General features: G+C 45.3%; 2 protein-coding genes across 3 annotated transcripts in view; one reads left to right on the plus strand and one right to left on the minus strand.

Moving 5' to 3' along the window:
• Positions 1–21972, minus strand: part of GRXCR2 (glutaredoxin and cysteine rich domain containing 2) — an 88342-nt gene that overhangs the window by 45076 nt on the left and 21294 nt on the right. For both annotated transcript variants that reach the window (XM_043521424.1, XM_037906823.2), the window contains exon 3: positions 15057–15874. The gene's annotated coding sequence lies outside the window, so the exon portion shown is untranslated. The remainder of the gene's footprint in view (positions 1–15056; positions 15875–21972) is intronic.
• Positions 1–21972, plus strand: part of SH3RF2 (SH3 domain containing ring finger 2) — a 73953-nt gene that overhangs the window by 13926 nt on the left and 38055 nt on the right. The window contains exon 3 of the mRNA XM_027833261.3: positions 21531–21800. Coding sequence (XP_027689062.1) covers positions 21531–21800 — 270 coding nt within the window. The remainder of the gene's footprint in view (positions 1–21530; positions 21801–21972) is intronic.

Below are 21972 nucleotides of genomic sequence, written 5' to 3' on the forward strand. Positions count from 1 at the left end.
CCCACTTTGTCTCACTTGCCTTTTCAGATTGTAACTTCTTCTGGGCAGCGAATTTCTGCTACTGTGTGTATGTACAGCACCTATCACAATGAGACTGTGATCTTGGGTGAGGCTTCTAGGCGCTACCGTAATATAAATCATAATAATGACTGATAGCAGCAAAGTCATTGTAAATGAGAATGGTTAGATTGGGTATTTGTTTCAGAGCTCAAGCTTCCAATTTTGGCACTCACTCCACATGTGTATTTGTATTTTCATTTGCATAACAGAATAGTCTGTCTGCACACTGCCAGAATTCAAGTAGCACAGGTACCATGTATGTTCCATACCACGTCTGTGCCATGTCTTCACTTCTTACATGCAAGAAAAACAAAATGATGTGTACCACCACTTGAACAGCAAAAAATCCAGAACAATAGTGAGGTGATGGAAGCCGTGTCTACAGGAGGAGCACTTTAGCGGAATAGAAATCCTGATACCAGCAAAGTTCCTGGTGTGGATGCAGCTATAACAGCAAAGCTGCACTTTGTTCCAGAAGAGCAAAGCAACCCCTCACAAATCATAGGATATCAAGGTTAGAAGGGACCTCAGGAGGTCATCTAGTCCAACCCCCTGCTTGAAGCAGGACCAATCCCCAATTTTTGCCCTAGATCCCTAAATGGCCCCCTCAAGGATTGAACTCACAACCCTGGGTTTAGCAGGCCAACGCTCAAACCACTGAGCTATCCCTCCTCCCGTCGAACAAGCTATTCCTGTACGAGTGCAGTTTTGCTGGTACCTGTATAGCTGTGTCTACACTAGGGACCACACCTATGTCAGTCAGGGATAACAACACTTCATGCCCGACTGACATAACTATGCTGGCAAAAGTCTGGAGTGTAGAGCTGGCCTAAGTAAACGTTTGCTATCAAAGAAGTGCAATAGTGGGAGAATTTAAGACAAAGGCTAGGGTAGACACAGCCCAAGCCAGCAAGTTATCTATAATAAGCGTATAATCGTGCCAAATTGCAGTCCTGAAACTTCAATAACAGTTTCACTTATCTGTTAAAAAGTTAAGTAGGTCCGGCAAGATATAATACGCTTCCCTGGCCTCAAACAATGGGAATTTGTAAGTTATTGCATAGCGTGCACAGTGATTCGGAATTGAGAAGTCTTCATGCTTGTGTGCGTCACAGAGGTTGAAAGGAAAGGGAATATGGCTAAAATGAGATGCATTTATAAGAGAAAGGGTCAACAGATCATCCTCTTCATATCTATACTGGCTACTCCTCATCTTTTGTTTTAAAGGGGAACTTAGTGCGGGTGAGAGACGATGGATTGACCAAACTGGAAACAGTTTAGCCAACGGAAATGGGTACAACAGGTGCCGCATGAGCACAGGTTGCCACACCCCATTCCACCAATGTGCTGCAGATATAATCTACAGAAACCACTCCTAGAGCTGAGCATAGAGCTCACTGTGTGGAGTTACCCGTTGTCCCTCTAGTGGGACTGCAAACAATTCTGAAAAGCTTTAACTCATATAAATAGACCTTTGCAGTCAATAGGCCTGCGCGTATGATTCAGGACTGCTCAGGGGAGGATAGGTTGGCAGGATTGAAACCACGGCTGTGTCTACACTTAAAGCGCCACTGTGGCAAAGCTACAGTGCTGCAGCTTACTTACGAAAGCAAGGGGAGGGGTTGGCCCATCGCCCTAGGTGTCGCCATAGGCAATCCACCTCCCTGAGATGTGGTAGCCAGCTTGGCAGAAGAATGCTTCTGTTGACCAAGTGCTGCCTACACCAGGAGCTGAGTCTGCTTAACTATGTCACTCAGGGGTGTGGATTTTTCACACCCACGAGCAACGTAAGTGGGTTGACTTACCTTTGAGTATCAACCTGGCCCAAGATTATAAATTGTGGTGGTGGGTTAGTGATGCGGCCTCCTGTCTATTATGGTCAACCCGTTCATTTCACATAGACCACCCAAAACCGGACAACTGTCAGTGGCCTCTGGTCACTGCTAAACTTCACTCAGACCAGTCCTCAAGGAGGTGAAAACTACTGAGCAAAACCATGCAAAGCACTCTTAATTAAAGGTGAAGTCAGGCAAAACTCACCCACTTGGTTGTACCTAGTTTCATGTTTAACTAAAGATGGAGTTTTGTTCACTGAAAGAGTAGTTGAGGGTTCAAGACACCCCTGGTGGCTCTAGGCCATGGGCAGGCCGTGGGCCTTATGAAATGCTCTGGTGGGCGGTGTGTGGCCCATGGGCTGTAGGTTGGGCACCACTGTCTCAGGCAATGAAGACGAGTCCTTTCATTTCTCCTGAAATGTCACTTTTGCACCTCTTAAGAGTTTGCTTTTATGATAAGAAGTAACTGTTGCCGGAGAGCTGCAGCCCCCCCCCCCCCTTTCTCACATGTTGACACTGATCCTCAGTCTTTACTCTTCTGTGGCTTTGCAGGGAGTGGGAGGAGGATGTTCTTTCAAAAACCTCAGTATGGTTTGAACACTTGACTAAACTTTGTTCAGACTTTTGATGGAGCACAAGGCACAGAGCCAGTCTGGAGGAGTTAGGGACAAGTGGGCTTCAATTTCACATGCTTCCATTAGGAATGGATCTGAACAGAAACTCTGGATCCAAACACTTCTGAACATTGGGGTGTTCAAAATATAGATCCAGATTATAGATTTTGGCCCATCTCTAACTGATGTCAGGGCAGCACAGGATGGAACCAAGGGGCAATGGCACCAAAGAGAATTAAACAGACATTTACAAACTGAATCAAAAGCCTCTAACGGGCAAGAAGTCAATTTGGAAGATCTCCAGATTTGGATTTCTTTTTCCTAGCGATGAATACCTTGTTCCTAGAAATAAATCACTGCTCCAGAGCAGAGCACAGTAAGGTACATAAACATCTACCAACAGGCCGGACACTGCCTCAGTGTGCCGTTGCCTTTAACCCCCTCATGCTATTGTACAAATAATCCAGTACTTGAAGCAGAATAGAGCAGCAAGCACATCTTGGATCTGTGCAGCCATTTACTTTGACTCTCCGGTCCGTTCACTAAAGAACGGCCATGCCTCTTCTCTGCAGCCTCTCTGCTTCTCAATGTCCTGCCCAACCTTTTGGGTGGCACATCTGGGTCTAGTTTTGTTTTTCACAGCTCATTTACAATGTTCCAGTTCTATTTCTGGTCATCTGTGTCTGTCTAACTGACAATGACTGCAGCCTGATTTCCCAACACCCACTGGACAGAACATTTTTGAATGTGCTCTTGACAGTCTCCCTGTCAGAGACCAGCATTTTAAAGATACTTAGGGCCTGAATCTGCTCTGCATTGTGCCAGCAAGACTCAGGAGTAACTCCATTCCTGTCACTGAAGTTACACCCATGAAACTGAGATCAGAATCAGGCTCCTGTTATTTAGTCCAGGGAAACTATGCCAGTCTGGGAGGAGACTACATGGTTTGGATGGTTTTCTGTATTCGAGTTTACAGGTGCAGGCAAGAGAGATTCCAGGGCATTTCCTGTGTAGAATTATCAACACTGCAGCTGAGAAAGTTACTTGAGTGAAAATCCAAATGTACCTGAACCAAGCCATGTTTGAGCCTGCCAAAATCATCCTAAACATTGTGAATCGGCTCTAGCAATCAGAGCAGTAATGTGCTGGAGGGGGGCTCCAAGGCCTCTAATTAACATCCTGCCACTAAACTGAAAGGAGTGAACTTCCTACTTCAGTTAAGCTCGCTGGCACACTGGATCCTACCAAAAGGCATTCTCTAAGGATCATAATCACTGAACAGCATTTTTTCCCCTTTGGAATGGACCAAAACACACCAAATAGGAGGTATTTTCAAAAAAATTTCCCAAGAGAAGGTACCAGCAGACTTCTTTGCCCCACCTCTCCTCCAACACACATACATGGGGCCTGATGCTCTGGCACACTAAATCCCTTTAACATTGCCAGAGCATCAAAGTGGATGTAATGGGGACAGCAATGGCCCCTGGGAATATCTCCCATGCAGAGGGTCTCCCCAGTTGGCCTACAGCCGGTTTCTGTGACATAGTTCTGTGCCAGCACTGATCCCATGTTAAGGGAGAGAAGGGGCAGCCTGGGGGGAAGGGCCTTGGCTGGAGCACACTCCTCTCTGGCTATTCCTTTCTGTCATGGCCCACAGAGGAGAAAGGGACGCAGAAAGTAAGTTAGATCAGCTCAAAGGCATTAAGTCCAGGACCACAGTGACCCTTCACACCACAATCTGCGATGGATTCAATACTGACACAGAGGGAAGGATGCCACCTATTTAAACAAGGTCACTACTTCTTACAACACTCTGTGTCATTCTTGAATGTCTCCTGTCCAAGCACGTGAGATCGCCAACTGGTTGGAGGCCCTGCAGAAAGCAGACACTATGCAGTAATTAAGGACAACAAGCTGGAGAGAGAACCAAGGTGATGCTCATTTCTTTATGTTTACCTACATAGCTGTTGCCTTTTCCAGGAATACAGTTGGTTGGGAAAAAAGGGGAAATTCACACTAGCGTCCTTAGCTTGGTTCTGCCTAAATCATTTGCAATGTGCACCCTTGGAAATGGGATTAGAGGGAAATTCTGTGGAAATGCATTGTTCTGATGCCTAAAACAACCACGTGTTCATCCTGATGTATCCCAACCAGTTTGTTTGCTCCATTCATCCAGCTGCCAGGGCACCACAAGTCAGATCACGCTGCTTGTCATGAATGGCATTCAATGGAATTGCCTGAGACTTGGTTTATCCAGAAATCTGTCTTCATCTGCCTCATTGTTCTTCCTTATTTGTCTTTATTTCTTGGCATTTTTAATGTGCCTTCCTCCCTCCTTTCTTTTAAATCCAATAATATGAGTTATGCAATTTTATAATAATCCAGCATCAATAATGGGGAAGTTATAACTAGCTCATTTAACATAATTATAGTGCACATTTATCCCAGCTATGAGGCGATGCTTTGAACTGCTTCCATATAGATAGATAGATATTAATTTGCCTCTCCATTTTGTATGGCAGGAGATTCAGATGTTTTGGAAGATTGCCACAGCTCCGCTAAAGCCAGATGCAAAACAAACAAAAAAAACTCCAAAATTCAGCCAGAAAGATTAGTTCTCCCACCTCCCTCTCAAATGCACCAGTATTGCAGGAAGCACGAAGAGCCACATTCTGCTGTCACTTATACCCTGTACAAGTGAGGGCAGAATCTTGCCCAGAGATTTTATTGTGGTGATAAACCACGGAGCTCTTGAACTTCGTAGCCTTTAGTTTTGGCTGTTGCATTCTCTCTTCGCCATCCCCTGAATTCTCAAAATAATGCTTTACCCTGGGACCAGACACCAACTGCATGATATAACTGGACTAGCTCGCTACAAGTGGTGGGCAAGCTCATTTGCCGTAATTTCTACCCTTCAAACACTGTGATCTTAAAATATCCACTCACACGTGAGTGCAATGTTAGGGTCACATTCCACTTAGGCAAGACAAAAAGGGAGCTTAGAGAGAGAAAAAAAAAAAAGGAAAAAAATAGAAAAAAGGATGGGCATAAGGCAACGTTATTACAGACTGAAAAACAGAGAGACTGGGGAGTGGGGAGCCTCTAGCTAGCTTCTTTTGGGGGGTGAGAGGGGAATTCTCCCCTCAATGTCTAGCACAGGTTCCCTGTAGCTTAAAAGAAGTGGTTTATAAAATTGAATCATACTTGGGAAAAAACACACACATTCACATATATATCCATTGAAATCTCGGGAAAATGAGTTTACAAACACAAACCATGATTGCACACCCCAAAAAGAATATGCAATGTTTGCACAACATGACATTCATCCATTCCTACTTGGCGCCCTAAAAATGTGACCAAAGAGTTTAACATTGATACTTAATTACCCCTTTTTGCCACACAACCCTCTCTCCCCCCAACCCCCCACAGTAATGATTGGGAGTATTCAAGTAGGAGAATGTGAAAGACTCAGTCACTTTAAAAGGATTGCTGTTATAGGCCCAGTATTGCATAGGCATCCTGGAAAACCTTCTCCCTTCACATGTATTTTTCATCCATGTTGTGTCCTGTTGGCCACTCTGGGATGCGTTAAGGTAGATGAAGCTCTTCGGAGCCCAGGCTGAGATACTTTGGTAATGAATGCTATCAAAACCCTGAGTGGGTTGGGTGTGAGCGTAAACCACCCTGCACACTTGTGGCACGGTAATAATATGGAGATGGAATTGCCATATCCTCTCACACTCACAGTTCTTTAGTAAGGGTCCGGTTCTATCCATTCAAGTCAATTGGAGTTTTGCCTTTGATCTTGATTGGCCAAATTCTGAATTGCTTATTCCGGCAAAATTCCCACTGGAGTCAATAGCCATGAGTAAAAACCTCAGATGTGGGGAGGGATAGCTCAGTGGTTTGAGCTTTGGCCTGCTAAACCCAGGGTTGTGAGTTCAATCCTTGAGGGGGCCATTTAGGGATATGGGGCAAAAATTGGGGATTGGTCCTGGTTTCAGCAGGGGGTTGGACTAGATGACTTCCTGAGATTCTATGATTCACTATTTTGTCCCAGTAGTAGCAGGATCTGGCCCCAGGTTCCATGGCAAGTTTATACTTTGTCCTTTATTTATTTTAAAGATTTGAATCAAAGATACACATCCAGATAAATGAAAAAGGTACACGCAGCGTAATAAAAAAAGGTGCTTCCTCCAGCCTGCATTCCTGTTTTATATCAAAGTTCGGCATCCTTAATGTGTGTGTGCACGTGTACATATGAGAGAGAGACGGAGAGAGGAACACTGAATGCAGGGGATCTTTCAAACGTATCACCATTTCTAAAGTTATCTGGGTTAAACTTTCTGCCACTACTGATACTCTGTGAAAATGAACAGCAGTTCTCAGAGTATCTCCAACTAGGGAGAGGGGCATCTGGCTGGAGACTTGGAGGAACCCACTAGGCTACACAAGGGATGCTGCTTCTAGATGCATGTTCTTCATTACTTTGCGCTACCAATTACTTGATTTCTGCAGTTATACTTACCTCATTTAAAAACAGGCTAAACAGGTTTATTTTCAGATGCTGCTGATACAATCCCAAAAGCAAGCAGAAACCAAGCAATGGCTGAGGGTGTGTCTACACTGCAATTAAAAACCCATGGCTGGCCCGTGCCAGCTGATTCAGCCTCGCGGGGCTTGGGCTCACGAGACTGTTTAATTGCAGTGTAGATATTTGGGCTCAGACTGGAGCCTGGGCTCTAGGACCCTCAAAAGTGGGAGGGTCCCAGAGCTCGGGATCCAGCCCAAGCGCCGATGTCTACACCTCAGTTAAACAGCCCTCTGAGAGTAATCCAAGCAAGGAATTAGATCTTAGGTATGTCCAGAGCTCCCAGAACCACATATTTTAGTGCCATGTGCAGTGATCAAAATTAACATAGAGATGCCCATAGTAGTCTCTGCTCTTCACCTCTCCCAGTTTCAGTAGGCTTTATTTACTGTACCTTTTTATTTTAGTCATTGTTCTTTGTCTTTAGATATTTCATGAAAGCTTTTGCAAAATGGTGAGCCTTGCTGTGCTCTCTGTAAGCCATCAGGTTCAGGTTTTCCTCCTTCAGCAGGCTGTGAAGTACTGTTGGCTTATGCTCAGATAAATTTGTTAGTCTCTAAGGTGCCACAAGACCTCCTTTTCTTTCATTTATTAGGGTTACTCTTTTGGGGCGGGGGGGTTCTGTAATTCTATCCATGTACTGCTTGTATCACTTGTGTTCTCATACAGAGCTCTGCTTCTGTAAGTTCCCTCCCACTGGAGCTATCCTTCCAGCCCCAGAATCAGATGAACACACACACACATTAACAGAGCACATCTGAGAGGACCGGGTTAATCAGCACTCCCAAGCTGACCCCTTATATGTCCCTGGACCCAGTAGGCTGGGTCGAGCAGCACTTCCAAGCTGCCTCCCTCATATGCCCCAAGTACAGCACGCCCCTATCCCCACTTGATGAGCAAACCCCACAGGATTTTGGGGCGCTGCAGGGACCTTTAGCTTAGGTACAAGGAGCGTTGCTGCAGAGTGAATGGGGAAGCCAAAAAACACCCACGTGGGGTGGGGAGAAGCAACCAGTTTAACCATAAAAGATATTTATTGCCAGGTAATAACCATAGGGGAGCCAAACAAACCAAACAGTTATAATATTAAATCTAACATAATTTTGATTATAAAAGTCAGGTTTAGAAAACTATAACTGATCACACAAGTCAGGGTCAGAAGGCTACACCTAGAGAGAGAGAGAGAGCACAGAGCTGACCAGTAACAGCAACAGTACTCTCTGCAAAGAACATCTTATCACTGGTTCTATAAAGTCACCCTGAACACTATCAGCTGCATTGTCCCAGAGACACATAGCTGGACAAGGAGTCTCTGATGTTGTTGTATCACAGCCCACAGAGATCCTTAAAGGTTGAAATAAGGGTATTGATCTATGTCCTGACGTGGAACCAGTGGAAGGTGCAGAACTTTAGTACATGCTGTCAGTGTTTTTTCCAGCCAAGGAGGGGAGCTGCTGTGTTCTGCATGGGTTTCAGTTTCCATAGCTCCTTCACATTTAGCCCTATGTACAGTGAGTTATAAAGTCTGGAGGTGGCAGCCATTGATCACTGTGAAATTTACACATGAAAAGCGCTATGTTAGCCCTAGGGGTCATTATGATCATCATCGTTTCCTGGCCAGATGGAGGTGAAGGAAGCTACTTCCCACTACTGATGTTCCCGTGGTGTTCAGGATGAGTACTGGGTCCTGTAAAATGCAGATATTCATCACTATCTCATTGAATGGAAGGCAAATGCGCTTCATCAGTGAGTCTCCTGATGTACTGTTAACCATAAACCCATGAATAGGTGAAAAATCCAGCTGTGGAGAGACAGGATGAATGTACTGTAGATACTGAGCTAAGAAGCACTTCAGCATCATCATTAATTATTATTACCATAGAAGCCAATAAGAGTTTTGCAGCTAACTTCAATAGGCATTTAATCTGGCCAGTAGGGCCATAGGTGTGCTCAGCTACATAAAACCATGAGAGAGAGAAAGTCTCTGCCCGAAGATGTTTACAGTCAGCATTAGATTCTCTACACCAGTTAAGGAGCAACAGAGCCGGAGAAGAGATTAATGGAAGGGTAAGCAAAAGAAGAGGGATTTGAACCAGGGAGGCCACTAGGTGACACAATAAGAGGGAGTCTGTTCCAGCCATAGTGAAAAACATGGTGTGATGGAAAGGCACTGAATTTTGAGTATCAGGGGAAAAAGGGGAACATTGAGGATTGAGGAATGGGGGAAAGGGTTGAGTTTGAGAGGGGGTGTAGGAGGAAAGGAGATCAACAATGTAGGTGGAGGCAAAGCTGTAGACACTGAAAAAGGTGAAAATGAACAACTTAAACTTAATCTGGAAAGAGAGAGAGAAAAAAAGCTACAGAAGGGATTCAATGGGGAGAGATATGGTCAGAACATCAGGACAAGATGATACTTCATTTGTAGTGTTTTGGATAGATTGGGGAGCTGGGGAGGCCAGAGAGATAGAGGTAAAGGAACTAATCAATGTACATGCCAACGTTTAACAATTTGGACAGAGAGGGATGATTGTATTTTAGAGACATTGCAAAGAAAGAAGCAGCAAGATTTGACAAGAGCCTGAACGTGAGGGTGAGGAAGGACAATGAGGTGTTGAGGAAATGAAGCCCGGGTTACAGGGAGGACAATCCAGCATACATTCTTTTACACTGGGAGCTCGAGAAAATCTGAAGTATATGGACAGGATCTACTGTATCCCTCAAAGACAAAGCCTTAGAGAGACCGTGTGATGATACTGACAAAGTTAGGGAGGGCATGTTGATCACAAGTAAAAGGAGTGGCTAGCATAGGAGGCAATGCCTGCAGGTGGATTAAGAGCCATGGTAGTGATCAGCCAAACAGTTCTTTCCCACATGGGTAGCCCCAGCAGGTTTTTATATGCATATGCATTAACTTTAGAAACTAGACTGACTGTGAGCAAAACAAATAGTGAGCTACACCCACACCCCACTGGAAAGCCTCTATATCTAACTGAGCGGGTGCCATTGCCAATCTACAGTCACAATCCATACGGTATGACAATTCCAAACTCCTCCACTTCCTGGGGGTTGACTTTGTTCACAAAGAAAATAACAATGAGGTAATATCAAGATCCTCCCCAGGTTTAGCCTCTCCCCGAGTGCCTCCCTCCAGATTGCTCAACCCACTCCCTAGATCTTCTCTCCTAAGAGAGTCACTCTTGTCTCCCACATATCTAGGTGGGGTGATGAGTCGCCTGACTCAGCAAGTCAGCAGACCCTGCTTAACCCTTTTCTAGCAGGATCAACAGCTACTAACAAAGCCAAGGGTCTCACTCAAACATTGCCAGCCTGTTACACTAGATTGAGTATTTCTAGACATGGTTAATGGGTTTGATCCACATCTTGTGTTCATGAGGTGCTCAGAGCAGCGGTTCTCACCCGGGGGTCTGCGGCCCCTTGGGGGTCTGCAAGCCCTTTCAGGTGGGCTGTGGAGCCCTGCAGCTGAAACCCGGTGCCCCAAGCCCCAGCCCCAGCCCCGAAGCCAGGAGCAGCGTGGGGGCTGAAGCCAGGAGCCCCACCCCTGCTGAAGCTGGGAGCTGCACTGGGAGCCCCCGCACCCATACACAGCCCCTAGCTACCCCCTGCCTGCACCCTGAGCTACTCCCCTTCTCACACACAGCCCCTAACTACCCCCCTGCCTGCACTCAGTCCCTAGCTACCCCCTGCCTGAGCCCTGAGCTACTCCCCTGCCTGCAAACAGCCCCTAGCTATCCCTTCTCTGTACCCTGAGCAGTTTTCAGACTTTTTGAACTGAGTCCCCGCTTTGAGTTATATTTTTGGTTGCATCCCCCCACAGCCCAGGCAGACTGGGTGGCCTCCTGAGTGAGTCAGGGGGTGGAGGTGGCGCTCCCTCCCTGGACCCCACGTGCAGAGCTGGCTTGAGCCCCACCAGCCCTTGCCCCCCCAAAATAAAAGTAAAATTATGCTATGCCCAAAGGTCCCCTCCTCTCCAACCCCCGCTGGGCCCTGGGGTTTTTATAGCATGTTGAGGGGAGCCTCAGCAAGGAAAAAGTTGAGAACCCCTTCTAAGAGGACCACAGTCGTACACTGTTACTAGAGCTTTCTTCAGTACAGCACCACTAATGCTGTTCAGAAGAGAGGGGGAATTTCACCTGCTGACAGCAGCCAAGAGAGCTGATTTCCAGAGTGTGAAGGGAACAGGCTGGTTTCAATACACGTCACTAAGAAGGTAACGAAACAGAGATGCCAGTGAAAAGTCTGATGACATTCCTCGGTGAATAAACCAGAGGACAGTTTTGATCTTTTCTTTCAGTCTGTTGACATTTAAAGCTGCATTGGCAGATAGATCCTGGCCTCATCTGACTATTTCTGCAATCAGATTAAAATTTACTCTCTTTGTTAAGTACATGTATAAAATAAGCTAGCCTCATGTGGGCTCTGCACAAACAAATATCTCTGTTTCTTTCAGATATTTCAGACCCTTTTTAGTCCAGATTTGAATTTAAAGTGAACTGATAGGTTCTTCAAACTACATCTACCAGGGCCTTTGCAGCCGTGTACTATCTAAGGGAGACTGACAGTCACTTTTGGCTCTGGACAATTTGATATACCTTGAAAGTTAAATCTTCAGTTAACAAATGTCCCTCCTGCTTAGGTGTATTTAGTTCTTAAAATAGATCGAAATCAGAGCAAGTGCTATGCTTAAATTATGCACGTGAAACCAAGCACTGCATGTCATTGCCACACATGCACAAAACTTCATTTCAGTGAAGAACATAACAGCAGCATTTCCATGTTTGCTTTTTAAAAATTACTCCGGGCTGGAGAGATTAAGCTTGACATTTCAACATGAAGTCTCTGGTTATCTCTAGAACCATTCTTCAGAGGTTTTGTTGTGAGCATTTTCTTCCCGATAGCACCAGTGATGTGCTAGGTACTCCACAGACAATAAGACAAGATACCAACTCTGAAGAGCTTATGAACCGAAAGGCTTAGTTAGGTCCATTTAACAATGGCTTACTTTGTGGGTGGGGGTGCCAAGCAGGTACAATGGGAGGCGTTGTGTCTCAGGCAGTCACAATAACTCCCAGAGGTTCCCAGCACACCGGCCATGTGTGTAACACATGGGGGGGAAACGTGTATCTTGTCTTTCTCTAAGTGCTTCCACAATTATGGATTGTGACCCCAGTCATCAATGGACAGGGTCATGAACTCCTCTGAACTGCTCTACAAAATGGCATCCTCCAGTGGCATGACCTTGCACGCACCATACGTGCAAAGTCACATTGCAGAGAGGTTGCCATTTTGCTCTACAGTCTGACCTTGAGGGCATCATACATGCGAGATCATTTTGTAGGCCCATGTTGCTTTGTTGCTGTCTGCGGCACAGAAATCAATAAGTCCTAAATGGGGTCATGCAGGTAAAAAGTTTGGGAACAGCTAATGCCTGGTCAATGTAAAACATAAGACTATTGCTACCAGCTAATGGAGTAAGCCTTTTAGCTCAGTGGTGTCCAGACTTTTCCTGTCGTGCCCCCACACCTTACCAGTAATGGAATCTGTCCATGCCCCCCACCTCCATTACTGCACAGTTGGCTCAGCAGAAGAGTTTGGGCTGAAGGCAGAGCTGGGGACTGAACTGAGGATGGGGGGAAGAGCTAGGGCTAGAGGTGAAGGTAGCCTGCGGGCAGAGAGGGAATGAGGGCAGAGCTGGACTAGGGGTGGAGCAGGGGGCGGAGTGGAGCTGTGGCCAGGGCTGGAACTGGGCTGGGGGCAGAGCAGGGGACAGACTAGAGCTGCAGATGGGGCCGGAGCTGAGCTGGGTGGTGCTCCCTCCAGCCCCGCTGTATGCCTCCCCTGCGTGCCCCACAGTTTGGGGACCACTGCTTTAGCTCAAGTGGTAGCAACCTTGATCAAATTTCTGGGGTTTAAAATCCCACTAATGACCTGGGCCCTCACTGAGCCCTCTTTAATAGATGCCACATGCATTTCCTACTGAGACCGACTAGTGAAAGATGGTGGCAAGGCTGCATGTGCGTGGGACCCATCCACAGATAGCATAGATATTTCTCGTTTCTCTCTATTTCAGGCCAGCTCTAGCAAAGGCAAGAATTACTGGGGACACCTATGGCTGCAGCCATCTCATTCTGAGCACCACAGTTGACTGTATTGGACTCGTCTGCTGTAATACAGTGAAACTGTTGCAAGGCAGCCAGGCTTTTCACATCATGTTTGCATTGATCAATTTAGATTAACAGGGCAACTTACTGCTCAGTTCTTCATTCAGATGGACTAAAACAGCAGTGCTTGGATCCAGGTTTAGGCTGGGTTGGGCAGAAGGGGTTCTGGAATTCCAGGCAGAACCAACGCTAGATTGTGCATTGGATGGTGCCAAAATGAGTTTTTAATGCAATCTTGTGAATTGTCATAGGTTTGCAAGGACATAACTGAATATGGATTAGCCAAGTCATAGAGAGCTCCTGGCCAGGGGGACAAAGGGAGACACAAAGTAAAGGGCACTGAGGCCTCCAGAACCTTCTAAACTACAGGTCATAATTGTATAGGGGCTCAGCACCAGCACCTGCCACTGGAGCCAGTGACACCTGTGGGTACTCAGCACCTCTGACAAACGAAGCCTTGTATCTGTTGGGCTAACATAAGTCATTTAAGTTGCAAGTATAAGATTGTTTGGCCCTTACATCCTGAGAGAGAGAGAGAGAGAGAGAGAGAGACTGTGCTCAGAAGATGAATATTAAAGCCACTTGTTTCTGGTTGTTTCAACAACAAACTCTAGTGACTGAAAAAACAGAGCTTGCAGAGTTCGGACTTTGTCAAAGAACTTTAAGGCTACACAGGGTTCTTTCGTTGCCTTTCCTATTGCACAGATGCACTTCAAGTATTACTAAGCCAGGTGCATGCATTTTTACCATTAGCAGATATTACAGTACAAAATGAATTACTTAATTAGCATTAAACATTAATATTAATTGCTTCATGTTTCAAAATACTTTGAAGGTGTAAAGAGCTATGAAGGTATTACAGGACGTTTTTCTTTTCCTGGCTCCTTTCTCTGTAGTAAGCAGCAATGATTACGTAACTATTCTTGAAGAACATTCTCTTCCCAAGTTCTAGGTCACTTTCTGATCTTTCCCAAGCTCTAATTAACTTGGAGTCTAATCTTTCTCTGGAATCATACCTCCCTCCCAGAATACTGCTGGGATTGACTGATTTCTGTACATGAACTGCTAGCCAAATCCTAAGCTTTGACATATCTTAGCTAGATTTGCAGTTGTGGAAACTTGTATTTCTCCACACGCAGAAAGCAACCAAACACTTTCAGTCTGAATGTCAAACACAAGAACAAACATGAAATTGCAACAAGATGGGTGTGGGTCTGTTGCCTGTTATATGTTGGCTCAGTGCTGCCTCCCAACACCCATGGTACATTTAAAACCAGACCAGAGAAAGCACTAACAAATGTAGAGAGTGGGGAACAATCCTGCAGTGACAGGAGCTAGTTGACTAAAAAGGTCTTTTCCATCTACTATCACAAGTCCAGTCGACCCCCTCCTCTTGGCCACTCACCAGACTGCTGTGAGGGGACTCAGCCGCTGGCTCCCTTGTGTTTTAAGCCTCCAGAATCTGAACAAAGCCCTGGCACTGGCCCTGTCTTGGGGACCTTTGGCACCCCCTTCTGAGAGTTGTAACCACACAGCCCACTGCTAGGTCCCTGGAGCCCTCAGACTCTCCCGGTAGCTTTAACACATCCTTCCCCAGAACTCCATGCGAAAGTGAGAGCCATCTGGCTTACCTCTTCAAGGGACAAGTGATAAGGTATAGCACATACAGACACTTTGCACAGGGTTTTACAACATTATTGCTATTTCTTTAATAGCACAAGTCTATACAAGAACAATAAAGGCTACACACACTTCCCAGCCCCAATTTCCTCACCTCTCTGGAGCATTCTTTGCAAGGGGGTCAGAATCCTTTGGGGCTGTCCACCATCCTTCTGTTGCAGTGTATGTTTGTATTTGGCTCTTCTTCTCTGACCTTGGTTTGTCTCGTATCCCTCTCCAGCTCAAACTTCCTGTGTGTGCCCCAGCATCTTCCCCTTTCCAACCTCTCCAATTCCTCCGCTCCCTGTTGAGGGAATTTGGAGAGAACTGTGTTGCCCTAGAGAGCAGTAACTCTTCTGTTCTCCCCAGGTAAGGCCTACTGAGGTGTTGATAGTCCTTAACTATTGGCTATTGCCACAGTCTGGCAGGGCCAGAGACCCAGCCCCACACTAGCACATTTACACAGGGGAATTCAATGATACAGCCATTTTCATAGTAACAACTTAATAATCAACCAGAATTTCATACAGGTTCCCCAAACCATCACACATATCAAGGGCCAAATTCTCCTCACACGTTGGTCCTGATTCAGCCAAGCTCTACAGCATGGGTTTTAGTGACATTGAAATCCATGGGACTTAAGGCTATGCTTATGTACTTTGCTGAATTAGGACCACACATCCCATTCCCTCCACGGGAGCTCTTGGGCCTCAAGATAGGAGGTGAGCTCAGAATATTTGCTTTGGAGCCACGGAAGCTTTCAGAAACGAAAGAACCAAGCTGGCCCTTTGGAAGCATTAGCTGTTGAGCTACGCTCTCAAGAGGGAGAGCGTTTTTTACAGCCACGTGGAGCTTCAGTTTTGACAGTCTGTGCTGGTGAAGGATAGTGGGAGAGCAATTTCGTGAATCACTGAGGGAGCAGCTCAGCAGAATCTAAAAGGGAACACAATTGTCAGATAAAAACATTGTTTAAAATAACAGTTTTGCCCTGATTTGGGGGCGATGGCCACTTTCAGTGGAGAACACCACCCCTAAGCACTTTCCACAGGAAGCAGTAATCAGCCTTAACTCCCCACCCCCAACCCCACCCCAGCGAGTGGTGATTCCTACATTACAGATGGGGAACTAAACAACAGAGATGTTAAGTGAGGCACTTCAGGCCACACAGCCTGTCCCCAGCAACAGCCAGTAATAGGACTCCAAAATTCCTGACTTCCAGGCCTGTGATTGGCCCACTAGCTTGTGCTGCCTCTCCAATAAGATTATGATGATGATGATTTAATGTATATTGGTTCTTATGTGAGAAGCAAGACAAGATCTTGGAGCAGGAACCAGGGACTTCAATTTTTTCCATTCATACTAGTAGAGTTTAGTTTAGTTTTGTTTTAATTTAGGGCTCATGAAGGTAAGGTGACTTAATAATAATATTTGACTCTTACATGGCACTTTTCATCCATAGATCTCAAAGCGAGGTCAGGATCATTATGCTCATTTTACAGATGGGGAAACTGAGGCATGAGGCGGGAAGTGACTTGCCAAAGGTCATCCAGCAAACCAGTGGCAGAGCCAGGAATTAAATTCCAGTCTCCTAAGTCCTGGTCCAGTTCCCATAACCACCAGGGCACGCTGTCACCCAGCCCTTGACTGCCCTAGGGACTGAAATCCACAATTTGTCCATTGAATGGGCACAGCCTGAGCAGTAGCAGCGGAAGCTCCCCACTGCCCCATTAACATGCCTTGCTCCTCATCTAGAAAGTCCACTTCTAGATAGTGATACGAATTATTCACTCCTTATGGACCATACAGTCCTTGGCCTCTCAGCCGATGGCAGCAGATCGCTTTTGAACCGTTCACGTCAACGCATTTAACAGTAGTGAATGCCACTTTAATAAAAGGTCACGCTCCAAAAAGTACCTATAATGAATTAAGCACATTTGCCAGCTGCTTTACATGTAATGTGCAATTAGCCCCCCTACATAAAGTTGCAAAACCCGAAGAATGGAGAGAGTTAATCTAGGGCTGCAGAGACAAGATAAAAGAGATGAAGAGGCATTTGCTGGTGCTGTCTTTAGCATTAGCAGTTTCATTTAACTCTGGTCTGGACACTGGAGCCAAGGAGATGGGACGGCGGCTCCAGAATGTGGTCCTCAGAATATTTGTTCTACAGCACATGGGAGGTGACTACAGAACTCAGCTGGTTTTAAAGGGATCCTAAACATCTGGGGCTTTATTGCCGCAGGCGCTGTGTAATTGTGGGGACTAGAGGTTGTGGAGCCACAATAGAACAGGGGAACCCCAGACCATGTACCAAGGGAGGTGCTTGTGACAACCTCCCTTAAGGGGAGGGAACAGCAATGCACCTTTCTTTTGCTCTTAGTTCCGCTATCAACACAAAGGAGGAGGAATGGACCTTATCCATGCCTCTTCCATGCCCACTTCAAGGTTCCCCATGGAAGCCCTAGAAGGTGACATTTCCTGTGTCTGGGGAGCGTAAGGATGGCAGCTGTTCCCAGCCACTGTGAGGGGAGGGGCAGAAGAGACCAAGTGGCGGAGCCTTCTGAGACGGGTTCCCCCCCCTTCTTCGGAGTGCCACTTGGAACTGCCTGACCCACCAGCCTGGGCTCTCTTTACACTGTATTGCTGATGCAAGCCAGCCAAGCCCTCCCCCTCAAGCTTCAGACTGCACTTTACCAGCACACATACAGGTAGGGACACATCCCGGTTGCAGCTTTACACACAGATGCTGAGATCAGCTCTGCATGGGAAGGCTCAGCTAAGGAATTTCCCGGTACTCAAGTGCATGCCCCCGCTCTAGAGAGTAGACCCAAATTTGCACCATCTTGCGCTGCACAGAGAATTGTACAGTGTAAACTCATGAAACTCGCCCCCTCTCTCAATGTGGAGAGAGGTATGCAACAGCTTTTTGCCCCCCAGTTATGAATTCCACACACTGGGTTTTAAACAAAACAAAACAAGTTTATTAACTACAAAAGATAGATTTTAAGTGATTACAAGGGATAGCAAACATATCAAAGCAGATTACCCAGCAAATAAAACAAAACACAATCTAAGATTAATATACTAAAGAAATTGGTTACAAGTAGCAAATTCTCATCCTAAATGATGTTTTAGGCAGATTGCAGAGACTTGCTTGCAGCTTAAAACTCCAGATATTCCTTTCACAAGCCAGACACCTTCTAGCCTGGGCTCAGTCCTCCCCACCCACCCCCAGCTCAGTCTCTTTGTTTCTCAGGTGTTTCCAGCAGCCTTCTTTCTTGGGCAGGGAGTTAGTGAAGAACAAATCACAATAATATCACTCCCCTGCCTTAAATAGTTTTTGCATATGGCGGGAATCCTTTGTCTCCCAGGGTGGTTCCCACCCCTAGTTAGTGGAAAAATACTAGTATTTTCATGAAGTCCAGTACCAGGTGACTTTGTCACATGACCCTGCTGCCATAACTCAGAGGCTGTTTGCATGGTCCCCAGGAAGACTTCCCGATGGGAGATTAGTATCTTCAAAGACCTGTTGTTTTCCCTAATGGCACTTCCCAACTGGCCATCCAGACTGATTGCATTCTGTTTGGTGAGCATTCCCTAGGTGTAAAACACATTTGTAATAGATGCATAGGCAATATTCCTAACTTCAGGAACAAAAATGATACATGCATACAAATAGGATAACCATATTCAGTAAATCATAACCTTTCCAATGATATCTCACATCACCCATCTTGCATAAAATATATCTTAGTTATGCCATAATCATATCATAACCATATCTCCATGAAGAATATGGGGCGTAATGCCACATCTTCTTGCACAGATCTTCCCAATACTGACGCATCTGCATGTCTGGAAACAACCCAGCCTTTGTAATATGTACCCCAGGGTGGAACTTCCCCTGGGAGCTGGTGGTGTTCTTTGCACCTTCTTCTGAAGCACCTTGGTACTGACCGCTAATGGAGACAGGACACCAAACTCAATGGATGACTAGTCTTATCCAATGTGTCAATTCCAACATTCCTAACTGATCAGACACTAAGCAGTTCAGATTTCTTTCAGTACGAATGACTGTGGAATGGATGATAGAATGGGGTCTTTTGCAAGTGGAGGGGGGAATCTTTTTTCAAGTCCCTGCATCTCCCGCATGCCAAGTGAGTGCCCTAAGCACTAGGCTATATAATCTCTTTCTCTCTCTGGCCCAGTGACTGTTTAACTATTTATACAAAGTGGAAGAGCTCTATCAGGAGAGAGACCCACCTCAGAATAGCCAACAGCCAGGGCACTCTTCTGAAATATGGGAAACTGAAGTTGCAGTCCCTTCGCTGAACCAGGCAGAGAAGGGACTTGAACCAGGCTCTCACCTATCCCTGGTGAAAGCTATAACTATTGGGCTATTGGCTATTCTGAGAGTTCCTCTCCACAGCTCCCATGAGAAACTTCAAAAGATCTCAGTCTCACCCTGATGCAGAGTGGGAACAACTTTCAAAATCTCCAAAATTTTTGCATGGAAGAGAGAATTGTTTCCCACCCAGCTCCAATTTTTTTTTCCTGGTCTTTAGACCTTGGCTGCAGCGCTCTGGGCCACCATGGTATGTTGTATCTATAATCCACAATGGATCTTTGGGATATTTATGACTTATACTTTTTCAATCTTTGCCCTGGGGGAACCAGGATACCCCTGGAACCCTCTCTCAAGTTCAGAGTTCTCAGTGAATGATCTATATACTTCCACAGAGAATGGAGCTGCCATTATTTCAAGAGATATAACAATTGCAGTGAAGGTACCTGAGCATATTCCACTAGGAACTGCATAATTGCAAATAAAAATGTATTAAAGGAAACATATTTTATAAGATGCATAACCTGTGGAATCCACTGCTGCAAGATATTATTGAGGCAAACAATACTGTAGGATTCACAAAAGGATTAATACTTTATAAGAGTAAGAAGAACAACATCTGCAGTTACACTAGCTGGGGTAAACTTTATCGGCTATATCCACCCTCCTTCTTCACAGCATAATACCAACAACTAACTGGCTCAGGTAAGAAAGAAACTTCTCCCATAGGCATGCTATTGCAAAATTGTGTAGCATTAGGGTTTTCATAGAATATTACAGTTGGAAGAGACCTCAGGAGGTCACCTAGTCCAATCCCCTCCTCAAAGCAGGAGCAACAGAAATTAAATCAGGACCAACACCAGCTAAATCCTGTACCTCTAAAGCATTTGGTTTCGGCCACCATTGCGAATTGGATACAAGACTGGACGGACTACTAGTCTGATACAGCATGGCAATTGCTGTATTCAATAGCACCAAGATGCTGTATTACAATAGCACTGTTAAATAAATAATGTTTAGCAAGCCAAAACAAGGACATTCAATAAGGCTGCTGCTTCTAATGTCACTCTTCCCTCTGTGCTTAGAGATTGTAGAGATCTTTCGGCAGTGCTCTTTATTGTAGGTAATACAACTTTTTACAACACTCAGGCACCTGGAATGAAATTCACCCCTATTCAGAGAGCCTACACACTACTGGCCCTCACACAGGGTTATTTGTGGGTAGAATACAAGCCTTAACCCTTACTGCACTTCCAACTTTTTAGTTCGTTTTGCACTTCAACCAGAAGCATATGGTACAAACTACAGCAAATATAAGTGAAACCCAAATTCCACCAGTGTTATGTGGAGTGTAGTAGGACAGTACGCTATCTAATAAAACTGCTCACCCAAGGTATTTCCACCAGCCTGGAACACAAGCCCGCCACCTCATTTTCTGAGCTGATGCAGAAGCTAGTTGCACCAAGAGCTGCACACCTGGAACTGCTACATAGCAAGAAGCAGCCTTTGGCTTATCTGTACTCGTCTTCTTCCAGGAAAAAATCTGCAAGGTTGCTTTCAAACTGTAGCTCTCAGGCTCAGGGCAGCGAGGCCAGTGATGGCTCTGAATTTAATTCAACCATCCAAACAATCCATTGCACTGTGTATTAAATTGAATTTTTTTGAGTGGATAAAATATGATTCAGGCCAGTAAAGTGGATATTTTAAGTGAACTCTAGTTTTACGTAGTTTTATGACTGTTGCAGGGGACAATGTGGGAAGGTTCCCTCATCTCCTCTGATTTCAGTAAATTTCTCCCTCCAACCCAGATTGAACAGTTAAGAAGCAATAACTATTATTATTATTATTAATAAAGTGCCCCCTCCTAAAATGCTGAGCAGACAAAATATAATCTAAAGCCAGCAGTTACATCATAGTGCATAGGATACTGAATAAAAAACTAACTAATAAAAAGCCAAATGATGTGGGTGTATTAATATGAAAACATTATGAGAGGATCACAAACTCACAGGAGACAGTTAAGCCCCACAAGACAGAGAAAGCAATTGCTCATTTCGTCAAATTCCTTAATATTGAACTTGATGTGTTAGCTGCACTGGTGTCAGGAGTTCTCCTTTTGGGCTTGTCTTCACTAGACATCAATTTAGGATGCAAATGCGAGGAGTCATGTTAGCTTAAACAATGATGACCAGAACTTTGCGTCAGTAGGTCATGAGTAAAAGCTAATGTTTGTTTCTTATCCTGCAGGTTCCCCGGGCCAGAGCCTTGTACAGCTACAGAGGACAAAACCCTGGCGAACTGAGGTTCAATAAAGGGGACATCATCATATTGCACCGACAGCTGGATGAAAAATGGTACTTGGGAGAGATCAATGGGGTCAGTGGGGTTTTCCCAAGCAGCACAGTGCAGGTTATCAAACAACTTCCACTGCCACCACCCCTGTGCAAAGCACTTTACAACTTTGATCTGAGAGAGAGAGATAAAAATGAAAATAAGGACTGCCTGACATTTCATAAGGTAAGATTGCCTGTCTGCCAGTCTGGGGCAGGTATTTGAACAGCTGGGTAGTTTCTCAACCCTGGGTCCTGTTGTCAGCACCATAGAACCTTGCAGGTCTACAGCACCTTTCATCTAAAGATCTCAAAGCACTATACAAACAAGAATTAAACTTCCCAAAATCTCAATGGGA

This window comes from Chelonia mydas, chromosome 8, assembly GCF_015237465.2.
Source record: "Chelonia mydas isolate rCheMyd1 chromosome 8, rCheMyd1.pri.v2, whole genome shotgun sequence".
Classification (NCBI taxonomy): Eukaryota; Metazoa; Chordata; order Testudines; family Cheloniidae; genus Chelonia; species Chelonia mydas.